This window comes from Pelophylax lessonae (genome assembly GCF_965119305.1).
Source record: "Pelophylax lessonae genome assembly, chromosome: 2".
NCBI lineage: Eukaryota > Metazoa > Chordata > Amphibia > Anura > Ranidae > Pelophylax > Pelophylax lessonae.
Window position 1 is genome coordinate 13140412 of NC_138769.1, and position 18948 is coordinate 13159359.

Here is an 18948-nt window from a genome sequence, read left to right on the forward strand (position 1 = left end):
TGTGGGTGGGGGGGCTTATCGGAATCTGGAAGCCTCCGTCACGTGATGTCAGAAGGGGGGGCGGTGCCATCGGGTGACATAACTGGGTGGTCCCACCCCTTGCCTATAAAAGAACTGTCAAAGCTGAGGATCGGGCATACAGCTAGTAGCCTCTTAAGATGCAAAGGATTTTTGAATTTTTTTCTATTTTTTGGGTCCGGCGGGCGTCATGATTGACGATGTATTTACATCGAGGGACACTATTTTTTTCTGTGGTTTTGACTTTTTTACACTTTTTTTGTACATGCCCCAAAGCACCCACCCCCCCATGTTAAGGGCATGTGGCCTGGTATGGTTTATGAGGGAGGGCGCTCGCTCGTCCCCCTCCTATCCTGACCGGCCAGGCTGTATGCTTGGATAAGGGTCCAGGAAGGATTTTGGGGGGGGACCCCACACCATTTTTTTCACATTTTGGCATGGGGTTCCCCCTAAAATCCATACCAGACCCAAAGGGCAGGGACTGTTAATCCATCAAATGGAGTATTGGAAGATGGTTATATTCTTTTTATTCCATTCTATTCTATTGTTTTTTTCTATTCTATTCTTTTCTATTATGTTCCCAAATGTATTCTATTCAAAATTAGAATTTGGGAAAATGGTTATATTGTTATATTTATTCTATTCTATTATTTTCTATTATTTTCTTTCTATTCAAATTCAAATTTATTCTATTCGGAAATTAGAATTTTGGAAGATGGTTATATTCTTTCTGTTCCATTCTATGGTTTTTATTCTATTCTATTATATGCTATACTTTTATTTTCTATTCTATTCGAATTTATTCCATTTGAACTTTGGGAACTGGTTCTATTCTATTCTATCATTTTATATTTTATTTAAATCAGAATGTATTCTATTGTAAATTTAAATTTCAGAAGAAGGTTATATTCTTTCTATTTTATTCTACTTTTTTTTTTATATTCTTTTCTTTTTTTTCTATTCTACTCAAATTAAAATGTATTCTATTTTAAATTCTAATTTCAGAAGATGGTTAATTTGGATTTTATTCTATTCTTTTTTTTTTCTATTCTATTCTTTTTTTTTCTATTCTATTTTATTTGGTTCTTTTATTTTCTAGCCCATTTTGTTCTGTTGTACTCTATTCTTTTCTATTCTATTCCTTTATTTTCTATTCTATTTTATTATGTTCGGAAATTCGAATTTGGATCGAAAACTATTCATATTCGAATTTCGTCCAAACTTTTGTTTCGTTATTTCGGATTCGTTTAAATTCGTTACTATTGGAATTCAGAAATTCTGATACACCTGAATAACGAAACATTTGTTCACATTTCGAATCAGAACTAAATGGACCGCACATATCTACATCCTTATCCAAGGTGATATCCCCAATACAACATTAAAGCAAGCCTAAAGTATGGTTTCTGATTGAGGATGCAAGGCGGAAAAATGCTTGTTGCCTGGCTGTGCAAAAGTAGGGGTACCCAAAATCCAAATCCTTCTATGGGGTAGGGCTACAAGCTACACAGCTATTGCTGCTTGACTGTTTGATCCAACTAGTAAGGTGTGACACAGAACTAAGCTTACTTAGTATTAGCAGCAGGAGAAGTAATATGGAAGAGGAACACGTGGCAAGCAGGTCCCACTGGCTGAGGAGCAGACTCCGCCTACAGCGCAAACTGAACCCCCCACCCAAGAGCGGGTCACATTTAAACTTTGACAACAGTCCAGCTTTAAAATTGAACCAGATACTTTAGGATAAAGCCATGGGTGTGTAAACTGAACTTTACCGGGGAATAATAAATGGACATAGCTGGACCCAAAACAGAACTGGTGAGGCAGATCCCTATTTATACTACACAGAACAAAATTATAAATGCAACACTATGGTTTTTGCCCCCATTTTTCATGAGCTGAACTCAAAGATCTAAGACTTTTTCTATGTACACAAAAGGCCGATTTCTCTCAAATATTCCTCACAAATCTGTGTAAATCTGTGTTAGTGATCACTTCTCCTTTGCCGAGATAATCCATCCACCTCACAGGTGTGTCATATCAAGATGCTGATTGGACAGCATGATTATTGCACAGGTGTGCCTTAGGCCGGCCACAATAAAAGGCCACTCTATAATGTGCAGTTTTACTGTATTGGGGGGGGGGGGTTCGGAAAACCAGTTAGTATCTGGTGTGACCTCCATTTGCCTCACACAGTGCAACACATCTCCTTGGCATGGAGTTGATCAGGTTGGTGATTGGTTCCTGTGGAATGTTGGTCCACTCCTCTTCAATGGCTGTGTGAAGTTGTTGGATTTTGGCAGACCTGGAACACGCTGTCATATACGCCGATCCAGAGCATCCCAAACATGCCCGATGGGTGACATGTCCGGTGAGTATGCTGGCCATGCAAGAACTTCAGCCTCCAGGAATTGTGTACAGATCCTTGCACCATGGGGCCGCGCATTATCATGCTGTAACATGAGGTGATGGTTGTGGATGAATGGCACAAAAATGGGCCTCAGGATCTCCTCACGGTATCTCTGTGCATTCAAAATGCCATCAATAAAATGCACCTATGTTCCTTGTCCATAACATACGCCTGCCTATACCATAACCCCACCGCCATCATGGGCACTCCATCCACAACGTACGCCTGCCCATATCATAACCCCACCCCAACCATGGGCCACTCCATCCATAACATACACCTGCCCATACCATAACCCCACCGCCACCATGGGCCACTCCATCCACAACGTACGCCTGCCCATACCATAATCCCACTGCCACCATGGGCCACTCCATCCACAACGTAAACCTGCCCATACCATAATCCCACTGCCACCATGGGCCACTCCATCCACAACGTATGCCTGCCCATACCATAATCCCACTGCCACCATGGGCCACTCCATCCAGAATGGTGACATCAGCAAACCGCTCTCCCACACAATGCCATACACGCTGTCTGCCACCTGTCCTGTACAGTGAAAACCGGGATTTATCCGTGAAGAGAACACCTCTCCAAAGTGCCAGACGCCATCCAATGTGAGCATTTGCCCACTCAAGTCGGTTACGATGACGAACTGCAGTAAGGTGGAGACCCCGATGAGGACGACGAGCATGCAGATGAGCTTCCCTGAGACGGTTTCTGACAGTTTGTGCAGAAATTCTTTGGTTTTTGCAAACTGATTGTTGCAGCAGCTGTCCGAGTGGCTGGTCTCAGACCGTCTTGGAGGTGAAGATGCTGGATGTGGAGGTGCTGGGCTGGTCTCAGACCATCTTGGAGGTGAAGATGCTGAATGTGGAGGTCCTGGGCTGGTCTCAGACCATCCTGGAGGTGAAGATGCTGGATGTGGAGGTCCTGGGCCAGTCTCAGACCATCTTGGAGGTGAAGATGCTGGATGTGGAGGTCCTGGGCCAGTCTCAGACCATCTTGGAGGTGAAGATGCTGGATGTGGAGGTCCTGGGCTGGTCTCAGACCATCTTGGAGGTGAAGATGCTGGATGTGGAGGTCCTGGGCTGGTCTCAGACCATCTTGGAGGTGAAGATGCTGGATGTGGAGGTCCTGGGCTGGTCTCAGACCATCTTGGAGGTGAAGATGCTGGATGTGGAGGTCCTGGGCTGGTCTCAGACCATCTTGGAGGTGAAGATGATGGATGTGGAGGTCCTGGGCTGGTGTGGTTACACGTGGTCTGCGGTTGTGAGGCCGGTTGGATGTACTGCCAAATTCTCTGAAACACCTTTGGAGACGGCTTATGGTAGAGAAATGAACATTCAATTCATGGACAACAGCTCTGGTGGACATTCCTGCAGTCAGCATGCCAATTGCACGCTCCCTCAAAACTTGTGACATCTGTGGCATTGTGCTATGTGATAAAACTGCACATTTTAGAGTGGCCTTTTATTGTGGCCAGCCTAAGGCACACCTGTGCAATAATCATGCTGTCCAATCAGCATCTTGATATACCTGTGAGGTGGATGGATTATCTCGGCAAAGGAAAAGTGATCACTAACACAGATTTAGACAGATTTGTGAAGAATATTGGAGAGAAATCGGCCTTTTGTGTACATAGAAAAAGTCTTAGATCTTTGAGTTCAGCTCATGAAAAATGGGGGCAAAAATAAAAGTGTTGTGTTTATAATTTTGTTCAGTGTATATGAAGGGTCCAATGTGATTGAATAGTACCGTTAGAAATATATAGGGAAGGTAAGAGGTCTGTATATAGCTTTGGGAAAATGCTGATGTTTTCAGTATGTTTTACTATGCACAGAAGAAGGATATAAAGTAAAAAAAGTTTTTATATATTTTTGAACAATCTGGCTGGCATTGACTATAAAACACATAATCGCTGTTCTGTTTGGATGCACGCTGTGATGCCGCACGCTGTGATGCCGCAACTGTTAAAGGTGTAACAGAGTACATTCTACGGTGACAAGCTACAATGTATTTTGGACAGCACATGTTTTTAATATTTTAATGTTGATCTGAAAGTCATTTATTTTCATAGTCTGGCATTCTTGCTGTCCCATATTTTCATTATTGTGTTTGCCAGGACCCATTAAACATTTTTCAAACTGTCCTGTTTTTAAGTGACTGCAGATACTTACCTGACTCAGCCTCTTCATGATTTTTTTTTCTGGATATAAGTAAAATGTATAGATTTATTGTTTGCTGAACCTTCATACCCCCGCTGACAGTTTATTTTAAAGGCGATCAGTAGTCTTCTTTTACATAATCGCTCCGTAGTTGTGCTTCAGGTCCCATTCCCACCCTAGCGTTTTGTAGCTGGAAGCTCCAAAACGGTGGAGGAAAAAAAAAGATCAATGATTCTCTATGGCAGGGATATGCAAACTCTGGCCCTCCAGATATTGCAGAAGTCCCATGAGGCATAGCATGACTCTGACAGCCACAAGCATCATACTCCAGAGGCAGAGGCATGATGGGACTTGTAGTTTTGCAACAGCTGGAGGGCTGCAGTTTGCAAATCCCTGCTCTATGGAGACGGCTCACATCTCCACTCCAAGTCGCCTGAAGCCAAATCTGAAGCTCAAAAGAGTTCTGGAGCTTTTTTTGTAGCTCGAAATGGGCAGATTTGTGTGTTTTTGGCGTGTTTTTATTCCCATAGAAATTAATGGAAACGTGCGCGTTTGTGCGCTTTCGCTCATTTTGTCACACGTTCTTGCGCAATTTTCTGGTTAAATGAAAACATTGAAAAAAAAAATTTATGATGATATATGAATAAATACACAAATAACTAAAAAAATAAATAATAAAAAAACAAATTAAATGAATAGTATGTAATAATAAATGAATAATTATGAATCCCTAACCTTAACCACTTAAGCCCCGGAACATTTTACCCCCTTCCTGGCCAGGGGGTATTTTGCGATTCGGCACTGCATGACTTTAACGGACAATTGCGCGGTCGTGCGACGCTGTACCTAAACAAATTTGACGTCCTTTTTTTCCCAGAAATAGAGCTATCTTTTGGTGGTATTTGATCACCTGTGCGATTTTTTTGATCATGCGCTAAAATCATAAAAAGAGCGACAATTTTGCAAAAATAACAATATTTTTCACATTTTTTTATATGAAATTCCCCCCCCCCAAAAAAATTTTAAAATCTAATTTTTTTTAAATTTTTGGCCAATTTGTTTTATGCTACCTATGTTTGGTAAAAAAAAAATCACAATAAGCGTATTTTAAATTGGTTTGCGCAAAAATTATTGCGTTTACTAACAAAGGGAAAGATTTTTGTTGTTTTTTAACGAGTAATGGCGGCGATCTGCGATTGTTAGCAGGACAACGACATTGCGGCGGATAGATCGGACCCCTAACTGACATTTTTGACACTTTTGGGGGTACCAGTGACATTACTGCAGTAATCAGTGCTATACATATGCACTGTTACTGTAAAAATGACACTGGCAGGAAAGGGGTTAACTTTATTGGAGAGGGAGGGGTTAAGTGTGTCCCTAGGGGCGTGCTTCTAACTGTGCAGGGATGTGGCTCTGTGTGTAACAGCAGAGATCAATGGTCCTACATAGCAGGACCGTTAGGTCTGGGTCATACTTATGCAATGCGGGAAGGCTGCGAATTCGCAGCCTGTTCCCGCATCGCAAACGCACCCCTGGCAGTTCACACTGCCATATGCGATACGCTGGGGGTGTCAATGAAATGTTAACGACACCCCCAGTTTGATCGCATATCGCAGTGCGATCTTTACAGTTCGCACAGGATCGGATCGCACAAGTGTGAACCACTGTGCGATCCGATCCTGATGCGGCTGAAAAAAAAGGGTCCTGTGTGTCTTTGCTGCGGGTGCAGTGCGAATTTAGCTATACAAAGTGTATGGCTGAATTCGCACCGCACAGCCGATCGCATGTAATGAAGGAGCAGTGCGCTCCGATATTACATGCGATCGCCGCAGCCGCATGAGTGTGAACCGACACTTAGATCAGTGCTTTTACACAGGGAAGAATGACAGGCGGCTTTGTTTACATTAGCCGCCTGCCTTTCTCCCTTCACAGCGGACGATCGCGAGTGACCGGCGGACATCGGGTCCGCCCGTCACACGCACGGAGGTGTCCGTGAACGAGCCGAGGCGGGAGCGCGCCTCCGGCGGCGCGCACCTGCCCGCTATTGGTTCCCAGGCTAGTGACGTACCGATACGTCACTTTGCCTGGCCGGGGCTGACCGCCGCAGTATATGTACTTGCGGCGGTCGGCAACCGGTTAAATGATTATTATTAATAATAATAATAATTATAATAATAATAATAATAAACACACAAACCCGAAACAAATATACAGTAAACCCCCGCTCCATCGCGGTTCAGTTTTTGCGGTCCCGGTATATTGCGTTTTTTTCTGTAATGTTATTTCAAGTGTTACTGGGTTTTCAGTAAAGTAGTGAGTGTACAGCTTGTATAACAGTGTAGATTTGCTGTCCCCTCAAAATAACTCAACACACAGCCATTAATGTCTAAACCGCTGGCAACAAAAGTCAGTACACCCCTAAGTGACAATGTCTCAAAACTGTGTCTCGTTCACCATAACCTGATGTGTTACACTGCGCATTACATGTGGCTTAATTCACAAAATTAAAGATAATTATAATATTTAAAAAAAGTAGTTAATTTTGGTCACAAGCTTAAAAACTATAGTCAAGTTGCTGAGAATAAAGCTCCATATCCTGGTGCTAAAGCTTTGTAAATTGATCCTCTGGTCCCCTGGGCCTCTACTGGGGAGCCAATGTGCTATCTGGTGTCCCTGGGAATAGTTACCGGTCTCCTCATAGTCTCCAGGGAGAGGGATGTCCACGTTCTGGTAGAAGCTGGTGATTCTTGTCCCGTCTGCGTGTTCCACAACCGTGGTCCCATCTGTGCTCACCGCTGTCACCACCCTGTCTTCTCGAGTCGTCACCACCTGCAACACAAGCGGCGCATGTAGTAACCTGCTCCTCCACACATGAACTTTACATAAATATTGATTTCAAATTAGGGTAAAAACCTGCAAACCTTCTTTATATACATTTTCCATCATCCGCTGTACACCACCTTATACACTGCCTGGCCAAAAAGAAAAGTCGCCACCTGGAATAAGCTAAGCAACTAACTAAACTAAGCATGCAGTGACTCTCCTATTGGATGCGCCCAAAGAACGAGGTCAGCTGACTACCTGAATATACGGAATGACCAGGTTATTCCATCAGTGGATTTTTCCTTCCCTGATGGCACGGGAATATTCCAAGATGACAATGCCAGGATTCACCGGGGTCAGATTGTGAAATAGTGGTTCAGGGAGACGTCATTGTCAAACACGGATTGGCTATCACAGAGTCCAGAACTTAACCCCCATTGAGAATCTTTGGGATGTGGTGGAGAAGGATTTGCTCAGTGCTCCGACTCTCCCATCATCAATACAAGATCTTGGTAAAAAATGAATGCAACACCGGACAGAAATAAATCTTGTGACATTGCAGAAGCTTATCCAAACAATGCAACAGCGAATGCGTGCCGCAATCAAAGCCAACTAAATATTAGAGTGTGACTTTTGTTTTTGGTGGCGACTTTTTTTTTTGGCCAGGCAGTGTATTTAACTTCTCACTGGCTGGAGAAATGAGGGAGGAGCTGAAGCTCAAGAATGAGGGAGTTCTTCAGTCTTTCCTCAACTCCTGGCTGGTTAACTAAGCCTCTTATAGTCTCATATTTCAGGCACAGAAGGGAGGTGAACCCATGAAACTTGTTATCATTGGAGTGCTACCCCTGAAGGAGCCGCTGTGAATTTACAGGTTCTTACTCCAACAGTGCAGAGGCAGCCAGACACAGCAACAGTCCATTTACTCCAGCTCATTGAACAGTCTAGGCCTAGGGGATTTCTTTTTAATTTTGATTTGATAGTAGAATTGATAACAGGAGGGGGGTTTGGGGTTCAGGATACTCCAAAACGTTAGGCATTGTTAGCAGAGGACGCTTCTCACTCAGTGACAGCAGCACAAGTAACAGGCAGCCTGGAACAGTCTATAGGTTCATGGCTGGGGTCCAAGAAGTAGGTTTGAGTAAAAGTAAAGGTAAACTGGAAAAGTCTATAGGTTTATGGCTGGGGACCATGAAGTAGGTTTGAGTAAAAGTAAAGGTAAACTGAAAAAGTCTATAGGTTCATGGCTGGGGTCCATGAAGTAGGTTTTAGTAAAAGTAAAGGTAAACTGGAAAAGTCTAGAGGTTTATGGCTGGGGACCATGAAGTAGGTTTGAGTAAAAGTAACGGTAGACTGGAACAGTCTATAGGTTTATGGCTGGGGATCATGAAGTAGGTTTCAGTAAAAGTAGAGGTAAACTGGAAGAGTCTACAGCAGTGGTCTTCAACCCTGGTCCTCATGGCCCACTAACAGGCCAGGTTTGCAAGATAGCTGAAATACAACCCAGGTGATATAATTTGCTGCCCAGTGATTGCAGTACTCTAGTCTGCATTTCCCCAAGGTAATATTTAAAATCTGGCCTGTTAGTGGGCCCTGAGGACCACTATAGGTTTATGACTGGGGATCATGAAGTAGGTGGGAGTAAAGGTAAACTGGAACAGTCAATAGGTTTAAGGCTGGGGACCATGAAGTAGGTTTAAGTAAAAGTAAAGATAGACAGGAATAGTCTATAGGTTCAGGGCTGGAGACCATGAAGTAGGTTTAAGTAAAAGTAACGGTAGACTGGAACAGTCTATAGGTTCAAGGCTGGGGTCCATGAAGTAGGGTTTAAGTAAAAGTAAAGATAGACAGGAATATTCTATAGGTTCAGGGCTAGGGACCATGAAGTAGGTGTGAGTAAAAGTAAACTGGAACAGTCTAAAGGGTAATGGCTGGGGACAATGAAGTAGGTTTAAATAAAAGTAAAAGTAGACTGGAAAAGTTTATAGGTTCACGGCTAGGGACCATCAAGCAGGTTTGAGTAAAAGAAAAGGTAGACTGAAACAGTCAATGGGTTCACGGCTGGGGACCATGAAGTAGGTTTGAGTAAAAGCAAAGATAGACTGAAACAGTCTATAGGTTCATAGCTGAGGACCATGAAGTAGGTTTGAGTAAACGTAAACTGAAACACTCTATAGGTCCATGGCAGGGGACCATGAAGTAAGTTTGAGTAAAAGTAAAAGTAGACTGGAAAAGTTTATAGGTTCACGGCTAGAGACCTTCAAGCAGGTTTGAGTAAAAGTAAAGGTAGACTGAAACAGTCAATGGGTTCACGGCTGGGGACCATGAAGTAGGTTTGAGTAAAAGCAAAGATAGACTGAAACAGTCTATAGGTTCATAGCTGAGGACCATGAAGTAGGTTTGAGTAAACGTAAACTGAAACACTCTATAGGTCCATGGCAGGGGACCATGAAGTAAGTTTGAGTAAAAGTAAAAGTAGACTGGAAAAGTTTATAGGTTCACGGCTAGAGACCTTCAAGCAGGTTTGAGTAAAAGTAAAGGTAGACTGAAACAGTCAATGGGTTCACGGCTGGGGACCATGAAGTAGGTTTGAGTAAAAGCAAAGATAGACTGAAACAGTCTATAGGTTCATAGCTGGGGACCATGAAGTAGGTTTGAGTAAACGTAAACTGAAACACTCTATAGGTCCATGGCAGGGGACCTTCAAGCAGGTTTGGGTAAAAGTAAAAGTAGACTGGAAAAGTCTATAGGTTCACAGCTGGAGACCATGAAGTAGATTTGAGTAAACGTAAAGGTAGACTGAAACAGTCTATAGGTTCAGGGCTGGGGACTGTGAAGTAGGTTTGAGTATATAAATACAGGTAAACTGGAACAGGAATCAGGTTTTACTCACAGATCCCGGAGTAGGACAAGTCAATAGGCTCTGTTCATAGGAGAGTAGTCCAGCAGCCAGTCCAGGAATGCTCCATGGGCAAACAACCCCCTGAAGCTCGCAGATCAGCTCCTTCTCATGGAAAGACAGTCTGACCAGGGTTCCACCAAATTACCACCTCTCCGACCACCTACTGGGCATACCTCCCCAGGGATTAGTCAGAGCATGGCAAATATTCATCCTAGGTATTATAATTTCCCACCCTAAGCTCTGGAAGGTTCCTCTCAGAGGCAGGGGGAACAATCAATTCCCCAGGCTCTGGAGCTGTGAACAGACCCCGGCAATCAATCCTAGCTCTGATTACAGAACATGCCAACAGTTACATTTGTCTAGCATCCTATCCTAGGAGGGTGCTGCACCATTTTTGGACTATTTCTGTACTGTGAAAACAAAAATGATAGCATGCACTCTGCTGGGTCAGGGAGGCGACTTACCGTCCTGTTCACAGGGTCTGTAGCTTTGAAAGTCTGTAGAGGTCTCAGGTCCAGCCTCTCTGAGCCCTGGGTTCCTATTTGATCCCCGGATGGGGTGGTGGTGATCCAGGTTCCGGGCTGTACTGCTGCAACTGGGGGAGTGGCTGGCAGCGGCTCAGGGGGAGGAGCCTCCACTGGCTCTGGCTTAGTTGTAGGCAGCACCAACTTTTGCCCATTTTTCCCTGTGAACAACAAGAGTGAGAAAACCTTTAAGGATTATTCCACCTGAAATTAAATGTTAGTTATTGCTGAAACCTGGTAAGCTGAGAAACCAACTGGTTTCTTACATTTCATAAGGATTCTAGCAGTGAGACCTCTCCACCGTAGTTCTGGCTCTGCTATCCCTATATTGGCGTTTATAGTTTTCCAGCCAGTCATGGGGAGATCTCACCAATCCAGTCCAAAAAGGATATAAGAAACTATCAGGTCCTTTAGGGCTCTGGTAGCCATCTAAATATAACTTGCGGATAGAGTGGCAATGCCAAACCCTATGATCACTGAATAGTAGATATATACAGTGTGTATAGTTTCCGTTTTCAGAATATTCAGGCTGTTTATTCTGGGAAATAGATAAGATGATTTTAAAGGATATCTTTACTTTCATCAAATAAAACAGCTAGAATGTAGCCAGTTGTGGATGTAATGGAACTGCAACCCACACTGTACTTGTGGACTTCCATCAGTATATGGCTTCCTCCCAGTCAGGAACATAGATATCAGATTTTCCAGGCGCCCCCATACAAAGCTAGCCTGACAACTTAGCTTGTACTGGAATCTTTTGTTTATTGAACAGTCACACATAATTTATATACAGCATGGACCTCCCCCTCCTGATCATATTACCACACACAGGTCAGGGATTGCCTGATTACATTGTCATATGCAGATGACATTGTATACAGAACTAACCTGAACTAATTATCTAGCCATCTGGACAGTGTGTTCATTAACATTTAACAATGGGACAGGCAGACTTAACACAATCCACATTCCATCTCAAAAGATAAACAATAGGACAAGACTGGCAATGACAGTCTGTCCACCTTCCACATCGAAGTACATGGAATACACATCTGCGTATTGCCATGACCATTTAGGAGTCAGACTTCATGGCAACAGGCCATAGGTCCCACAGTGCAAAGTGGGATTAAATCTTCATACTCCTTGAGAGCTATTGCTGACAAATATTACTGTTCCACTTGAAGCAATCCAACCCATTAAGTATCTGTCTTTCACTCCCAGTGACGGTGAGTACTGTCACAGTGGACATTAGGAGTGCTACACGCCATGTACTTCTGCCCCGCTCACTCCTCACACTTGCCGGCTTTTCCTGATTGTCAAAATGACAGACCGTGTAAATACAGCAGATTTGGAAGCTTCAGCTGTCAATAAACAGACCCTCAGATACATGGTTTATAAACATTGTTCAGACAAACGATGCCACTGACCTGCAATCTCTGGTAGATCACTTTGGCTGATCTGCAGTTAGCAGGTGATCAGGAAGTGATATGCGGCCTCCCGCACCCCTGTCTGTATGAATCCAGTATCATTTATACTCTTGTATTAAGTGTACCTTTCTTGTGGTCGGAGACAGACTCTGATTTCTGGTCCCTGGATTCGGGTGTAGATCCAGCAGAAGGTGGCGCTGACTGGGAATCGGCAGCAGGGGTGTCATGCTCTTCTGCAGGGAGTGGTGCAAGGTGACACAGAGCAGTGATGGGACCGGAATCCGGACTTCTGCTCACAGATCCGTCAGGAAACAGAACCTGGTGCAGAAATTATATACAAATGTTGGACGCAATCTAGATAAGAACATGTCTGATGGATACGTCTATATTTTATAATGCTGGGCACAACAAATGATATATCAGTCTACTTCCGCCTTCATTTCTGTAACATTATCAAAATTCACTCCTACTTAAGGAATGACACTAGTTTACTCCCTTGTCACTCCCTCCTCGATTATTGAAACTTCCTCCTTGTTGGCTGGTCTCAGGCTACCCACCCTTTGTTCTATCATAAATGCTGCCAGACCCATCCACCTTCTCAACCACTCAGTGTCCACCAACCCCTCTCTGCCAATCCTTCCACTGACTTCTCTTCATCTCAGCCATGAGCTACATCACCAACCTATCAGTGTCCACCACCCCTCTCTGCCAATCCCTCTAATGGCTTCCCTTTACCTCTGCTCCAAATTACATCACCAACTGCTCAGTGTCCACCACCTCTTTCTGCGAATCCCTCCACTGACTTCCCTTCACCTCTGCTCCGAGCTACATCACCAACCACTCAGTGTCCACCACTCCTCTCTGCCAATCCCTCCACTGGCTTCCCTTCACCTTTGCTCCAAACTACATCACCAACCACTCAGTGTCCACCACCCCTCTCTGCCAATCCCTCCACTGACTTTCCTTCACCTCTGCTCCGAGCTACATCACCAACCACTCAGTGTCCACCACCCCTCTCTGCCAATCCCTCCACTGGCTTCCCTTCACCTTTGCTCCAAACTACATCACCAACCGCTCAGTGTCCACCCACCTCTTTCTGCCAATCCCTCCACTGACTTCCCTTCACCTTTGCTCCAAACGACATCACCAACCACTAAGTGTCCACCACTCCTTTCTGCCAATCCCTCCACTGACTTCCCTTCACCTCTGCTCCGAGCTACATCACCATCCACTCAGTGTCCACCACCCCTCTCTGCCAATCACTCCACTGGCTTCCCTTCACCTCTGCTCCAAAATATGCCAACCGCTTAGTGTCCACTACCTCTCTCTGCCAATCTCTCCACCGAGTTCCCATCACCTCTGTTCCGAGCTACATCACGAACCACTCAGGGTCCAACACCCCTCTCTGCCAATCCCTCCACTGGATTCCCTTCATCCCTGCTGCAAGCTATATCACTGACTGCTCAGTGTCCACCACCCCTCTCTGCCAATCACTCCAGTGACTTTCTTCACCTCTGCTCCGAGCTACATCACCAACGGCTCAGTGTCCACCACCCCTCTCTGCCAATCACTCCACTGGCTTCCCTTCATCTCTGCTCCAAGCTACATCACTAATCGCTCAGTGTCCACCACCCCTCTATGCCAATACCTCCCCTGGTTTCCCTTCATCTCTGCTCCAAGCTACGTCACCAACCGCTCAGTGTTCACCACCTCTCTCTGCCAATCCCTCCACTGGCTTCCTTTCACCTCTGCTCCGAGCTACATCACCAACCACTCAATGTCCACCACCCCTCTCTGCCAATCCTTCCACTGGATTCCTTTCATCTCTGCTCCAAACTACATCACCGACCACTCAGTTTCCGCCACCCCTCTCTGCCAATTACTCCACTGACTGCCCTTCACCTCTGCTCTGAGCTACATCACCAACCACACAGTGTCCACCACCCCTCTCTGCCAATCCCTCCACTGAGTTTAATTCACCTCTGCCCCAAGCTACATCACCGACCACTCAGTGTCCACCACCCCTCTCTGCCAATCCTTCCACTGGCTTCCCTTTACCTATTCTCCGAACTACATCAGTGGTTCTCAACTCCGGTCCTCGGGACCCACCAACAGGCCAGGTTTGCAAGATAACTAAATTACATCACAGGTGATCTCATTTGCTGCTCAGTGATTGCAGTATTCTAGTCTGCATCCCCCAAGGTAATACTTAAAATCTGGCCTGTTAGTGGGTCCCGAGGACCGGAATTGAGAACCACTGAACTACATCACCATCCACTAATTATTTTTAACACGGAACTTCCTTCTCCATGCACAGAGAGGCACAGCACCATCTGCAGCCTGGAGAAATTCGTCTATGATGACCTCTAAGTGTAATCCCCACTGATAAGCTGCAATATATTACAGTTTTCTTCTTGGGTTTAGCTACACTATTATTCTGAATTACCTCTGTGGAGCCATCCAGCATACACTTGACTACAGCACCCTCTGGTGTAATGACGCGGCTCATCTCAGGGATTTCGGGGGTCTTGCTCCCTCTGCACAGCTTGGCGTTCCTCACTCTTACGGGGTAAGTTAGCCTAACGAGTAGTCGTTGAGCTGTAGCAACATCTTTGGCGGTCACACCTATGCCTATGAGGAAGTATTATTGTTAAAGGTGAAACTACAACACGCTAATCTAGTTTTAGGTCACCCCATATGGTAATGAGGCATGTATATAGAACATAGGATGTATGGAAATGAGTGATGTAAATAGGACAAACATGGAATTTAGGGTATTGAGTGGTGTATACAGGACAAACAGTGAATTTAGGGCATTGAGTGGTGTATACAGGACAAACAGGGAATTTAGGGTAATGAGAGGTGTATATACGACACACTGGGGATTTATGGTAATTAGGGGTGTATATAGAACACACAGGGAATTAAGGGTAATTACGGGGTGTATATAGAGTACACTATAGAATACAATCTCACAATCACATAGCTGACCTTCTGCATCATCACTCTGGAAAGTCAGGAGAAGACCATTGGGGTAGGAGACATTCAGGCTCTGGAAGGCAGGGTCAGCAGGTGCAGGTTTAGGGGGCGGAGTCACCGGAAGCTTAACAGGCTCCACCTGTTCAGATTTAATCAGTTATAAATGAAGACCAATTGATGCAGAGCAGTAATAATATTTTTTATGGAATTATCTGGACATGTACAGAACATCATGTGAACATGCAGAGCCATTATAAAGAAAGCTTGCAATGTGGTTATATCATGTGATCATTCTGAACCAATAGAGTGCCACGGCTAATGGCATTACAGAAAGTTTCCCGACACGGTAAGTGTGACCTTGCCATTTCATTCTATTACACAATATGAATTACAATATTTCCTCTCTATATCCACCAGCAGAGATTACAGATGTGTTCCTAGGTGGACCTCTCACTTACAGGGACCTCCGATGTTGGAAGTGTCTCCTCCGCGGCTGGGGCCTGTGGTGTCTTCACTCGGACGGCTCTCGGTGATTTATTGCGAGGGGATTTTCGCCCCTTCCCAGAGGGGATGGGTGGAGGATGGGCAGGTGGAGCTGGGATGATGCTGGGAGTGTGGACAGATGGGAAATTCAACATGGCCTCCAACTCTGGATCTTTCTCCTCTATGAAAAGAGTAAAAAAGAAGACTTTTAGGGAGGAATGCAATAACAGAGGGATCGACGAGTTGCTTAGTGGTCAATCTTCTACTCCGATACAACCCATAATCATAATAAGAAATCATGCAATATGTAGCACACCTGCTCCTCTGCCGGAGGCACCGTAGTGGCTCAGAGACAATTGTATCCCGCTCTGCAGGGTGGCGGAGAATGACCCAAATTCACTGACACGTTTCACCTTGGAGGGGGGCTTTCCTGCAGAGAGAGTCCCAGAGTAAACATCAGGTATAGACTAAGCTGCATATCTCAGCAGTTCCCGGTCACATGGCACATAGAAGAGGATATTACCTCTGTACTAGACTCACCACTCTGGTCCACCTGGGTAACGTCATCTTGTTTATCAGGGGTCATTTTCTTTGGGTCAATAATGTGAACCAAAAACTTGTGTCCGTCTTTCAGTAATTTCACTTTCACATAGGTGGAGCCTTATAGAAAAACAACAGCATAGGTTAGAATACAGCCAAGTGTACCTCCCAACGATATGAGCTCTCGTAGACCCAAGTGCAGGAGGAAGAGACAGTGGGGCAGGTACAGGGGTAACCGAGGAAGAGCTGCAACCAGGTTTATGCTCCTTGGAAGGTCATATAGCCTACGTAGCCATATACAAAGGCCAACTCCATCACCAGCACCCAAAAAAGTGTCCCACGAAATCAGTCCTGGGAAGGGAGGGGGAAATATTAGAAGTGTAGGGAGAGTTATGATGGTTTGGGGAAGGGAGGGGGTGAGGGGGTTAGGTACAGGGACTAATGGGATGTGCATGTTCATTGCAGAAGGAGTTATAGGAGTTGAAGGTGCTAAAGTGGACCTTAAAGTGGTTGTAAACCTCAGACATGAAATATGAACAAAGCATATCCCTCTATCTGTCTCAATCCAGACCACTAAACTAAATGTCATTTCTGTCTGCTGCCTCCGTCCTCTGCTATCAGCATTAGTCACTTCTGACAAGTTTTCGGGACACCAAGAGATAAATAGTGATAGGCAGGGGCGTTGTCCCTTCCGTCCAATCAGCTGTCAGAGCTCTCTCCACTGAGCTCTGCAGAGTGAACTCTCAAAAGAACTCCTTAAGATTCAGCACTTTGAATGGCTATAGAGAAGAGAGGGCTGCAGATAGACAGATACAACTACAATAAAAGACAGATACAACTACGACAAATGGCCAACAGTGATGTCTACCACTGGTCCTATAGAAAATGTCTGCCCTCCATTTGATTGTATGAGAGTATATAAGGACTACTACTATGCCCGTTGCCATACCCTGAAGAAGTCAAATGTCAGTGACGTAACGCGTAGGGCCGAAGCTGAGGAACATGAGAATACCGGAAGTGACATGGCAGAAGCAGGAGCCTGTGATTATTATGCGGTTTTAAAGTGTTTGTATTGTAAGTGCGATACTTATTTTAAAATACATTTTCAGGTTTTACGATACTACACAATGGGAGGTTTCATCTACATCTTTTTATATCCGGGACAAAGCTATACCTGTAGTATTCACAGACGAGCACCCAGACCCATTTATATACCAGAGCAGTGAAATACTTCCCCTAGAAGGTCCCTAGTGGACAGAGGATTTAAAAATATCTGCATACCAGGAGGAGTATGGATTTATGCTGAGAAACAAGTAGTAAGAAGGTGAGAGGCTTGAGAGCACAGTGGTGATATAGAAAAACCTAATAAGTGACACAGAAGTATCATGCGAAGCACAAAAGGTGATGGACAAAATATAAACATGAGAGACTGAATATACACTATATTACCAAAAGTATTGGGACGCCTGCCTTTACACCCACATGAACTTTGATGGCATCCCAGCCTTAGTCTGTAGGGTTCAGTATTGAGTTGGCTCGCCTTTTGCAGCTACATTAGCTTCAACACCTCTGGGAAGGCTGTCCACAAGGTTTAGAAGTGTGTCTATGGAAATGTTTGACCATTCTTCTAGAAGCGCATTTGTGAGGTCAGGCACTGATGTTGGATGAGAAGGCCTGGCTCACAGTCTCCACTCTACTTCATCCCAAAAATGTTCTATCGGGTTGAGGTCAGGATTCTGTGCAGGCCAGTCAAGTTTCTCCGCCCCAAACACGCTCATCCATGTCTTTATGGACCTTGCTTTGTAAACAAAGCCGTCTGTCATTCTCCCTGGTGTAACAGCAGAGACTGTTACACCAGGGAGAATGACAGACGGCTTTGTTTACATCAGCCGCCTGCCTTTCTCCCTCTCCAGCGGGAGATCGCGAGTGACCGGCGGACATCGGAGCCGCCAGTCACTCGCCCGGGGATGTCAGGGAACGAGCAGGGGTGGGAGCGCGCCTCCGGCGGCGCGCGCTCGCCCCCTATTGGCTAGTGGGCGAGTGACGTATCGGTACGTCACTTTGCCTAGTAGGAGCTGACCGCCGCAGTATATGTACTTGCGGCGGTCGGCAAGTGGTTAATAGAGTTACACCCTAAGAAGGATAGCGCAGGAGCAGATGACACGGCTCCCCAAATCATCACGGACTGCAGAAAATGTTGCATTTCATTTGGAAATAAAGGTCCCAGAGTCTGGAGGAGGAGTGGATAGGTACAGAATCCAAGTTGCATGAGGTCCAGTGTGGAGTTTCCACAGTCAGTGATGATTTGGGGAGCCGTGTCATCTGCTGGTGTTGGTCCACTGTGTTTTATCAAGTCCAAAGTCAGTGCAGCCCTCTAGCAGGAAATTCTAGAGCACTTCATGCTTCCCTCTGCTGACCAGCTTTATGGAGATGCTGATTTCATTTTCCAGCAGGACTTGGCACCGCCCACACTGCCAAACCTACCAATACCTGGTCACATGATCATGGGATCACTGTGCTTGATTGGCCAGCAAACTCCTCTGACCTAAACCCCATAGAGAATCTGTGGGGGATTGTCAAGAGGAAGATGAGAGACACCAGACCCAACAATGCAGAGGAGCTGAAGGCCGCTATCAAAGCAACCTGGGCTTCCATAACACCTCAGCAGTGCCAC

General features: G+C 45.1%; 1 protein-coding gene across 1 annotated transcript in view; it reads right to left on the reverse strand.

Moving 5' to 3' along the window:
• The window catches only part of SPAG17 (sperm associated antigen 17), a gene marked incomplete at its 3' end in the record, with an annotated part of 339719 nt that overhangs the window by 65758 nt on the left and 255013 nt on the right, over positions 1-18948 (reverse strand). The window contains exons 22-29 of the mRNA XM_082247915.1: positions 16275-16394; positions 16051-16164; positions 15710-15915; positions 15264-15390; positions 14719-14897; positions 12398-12590; positions 10786-11006; positions 7287-7428 (exon numbers count right to left, since the gene is read on the reverse strand). Coding sequence (XP_082104041.1) covers positions 7287-7428; positions 10786-11006; positions 12398-12590; positions 14719-14897; positions 15264-15390; positions 15710-15915; positions 16051-16164; positions 16275-16394 — 1302 coding nt within the window. The remainder of the gene's footprint in view (positions 1-7286; positions 7429-10785; positions 11007-12397; positions 12591-14718; positions 14898-15263; positions 15391-15709; positions 15916-16050; positions 16165-16274; positions 16395-18948) is intronic.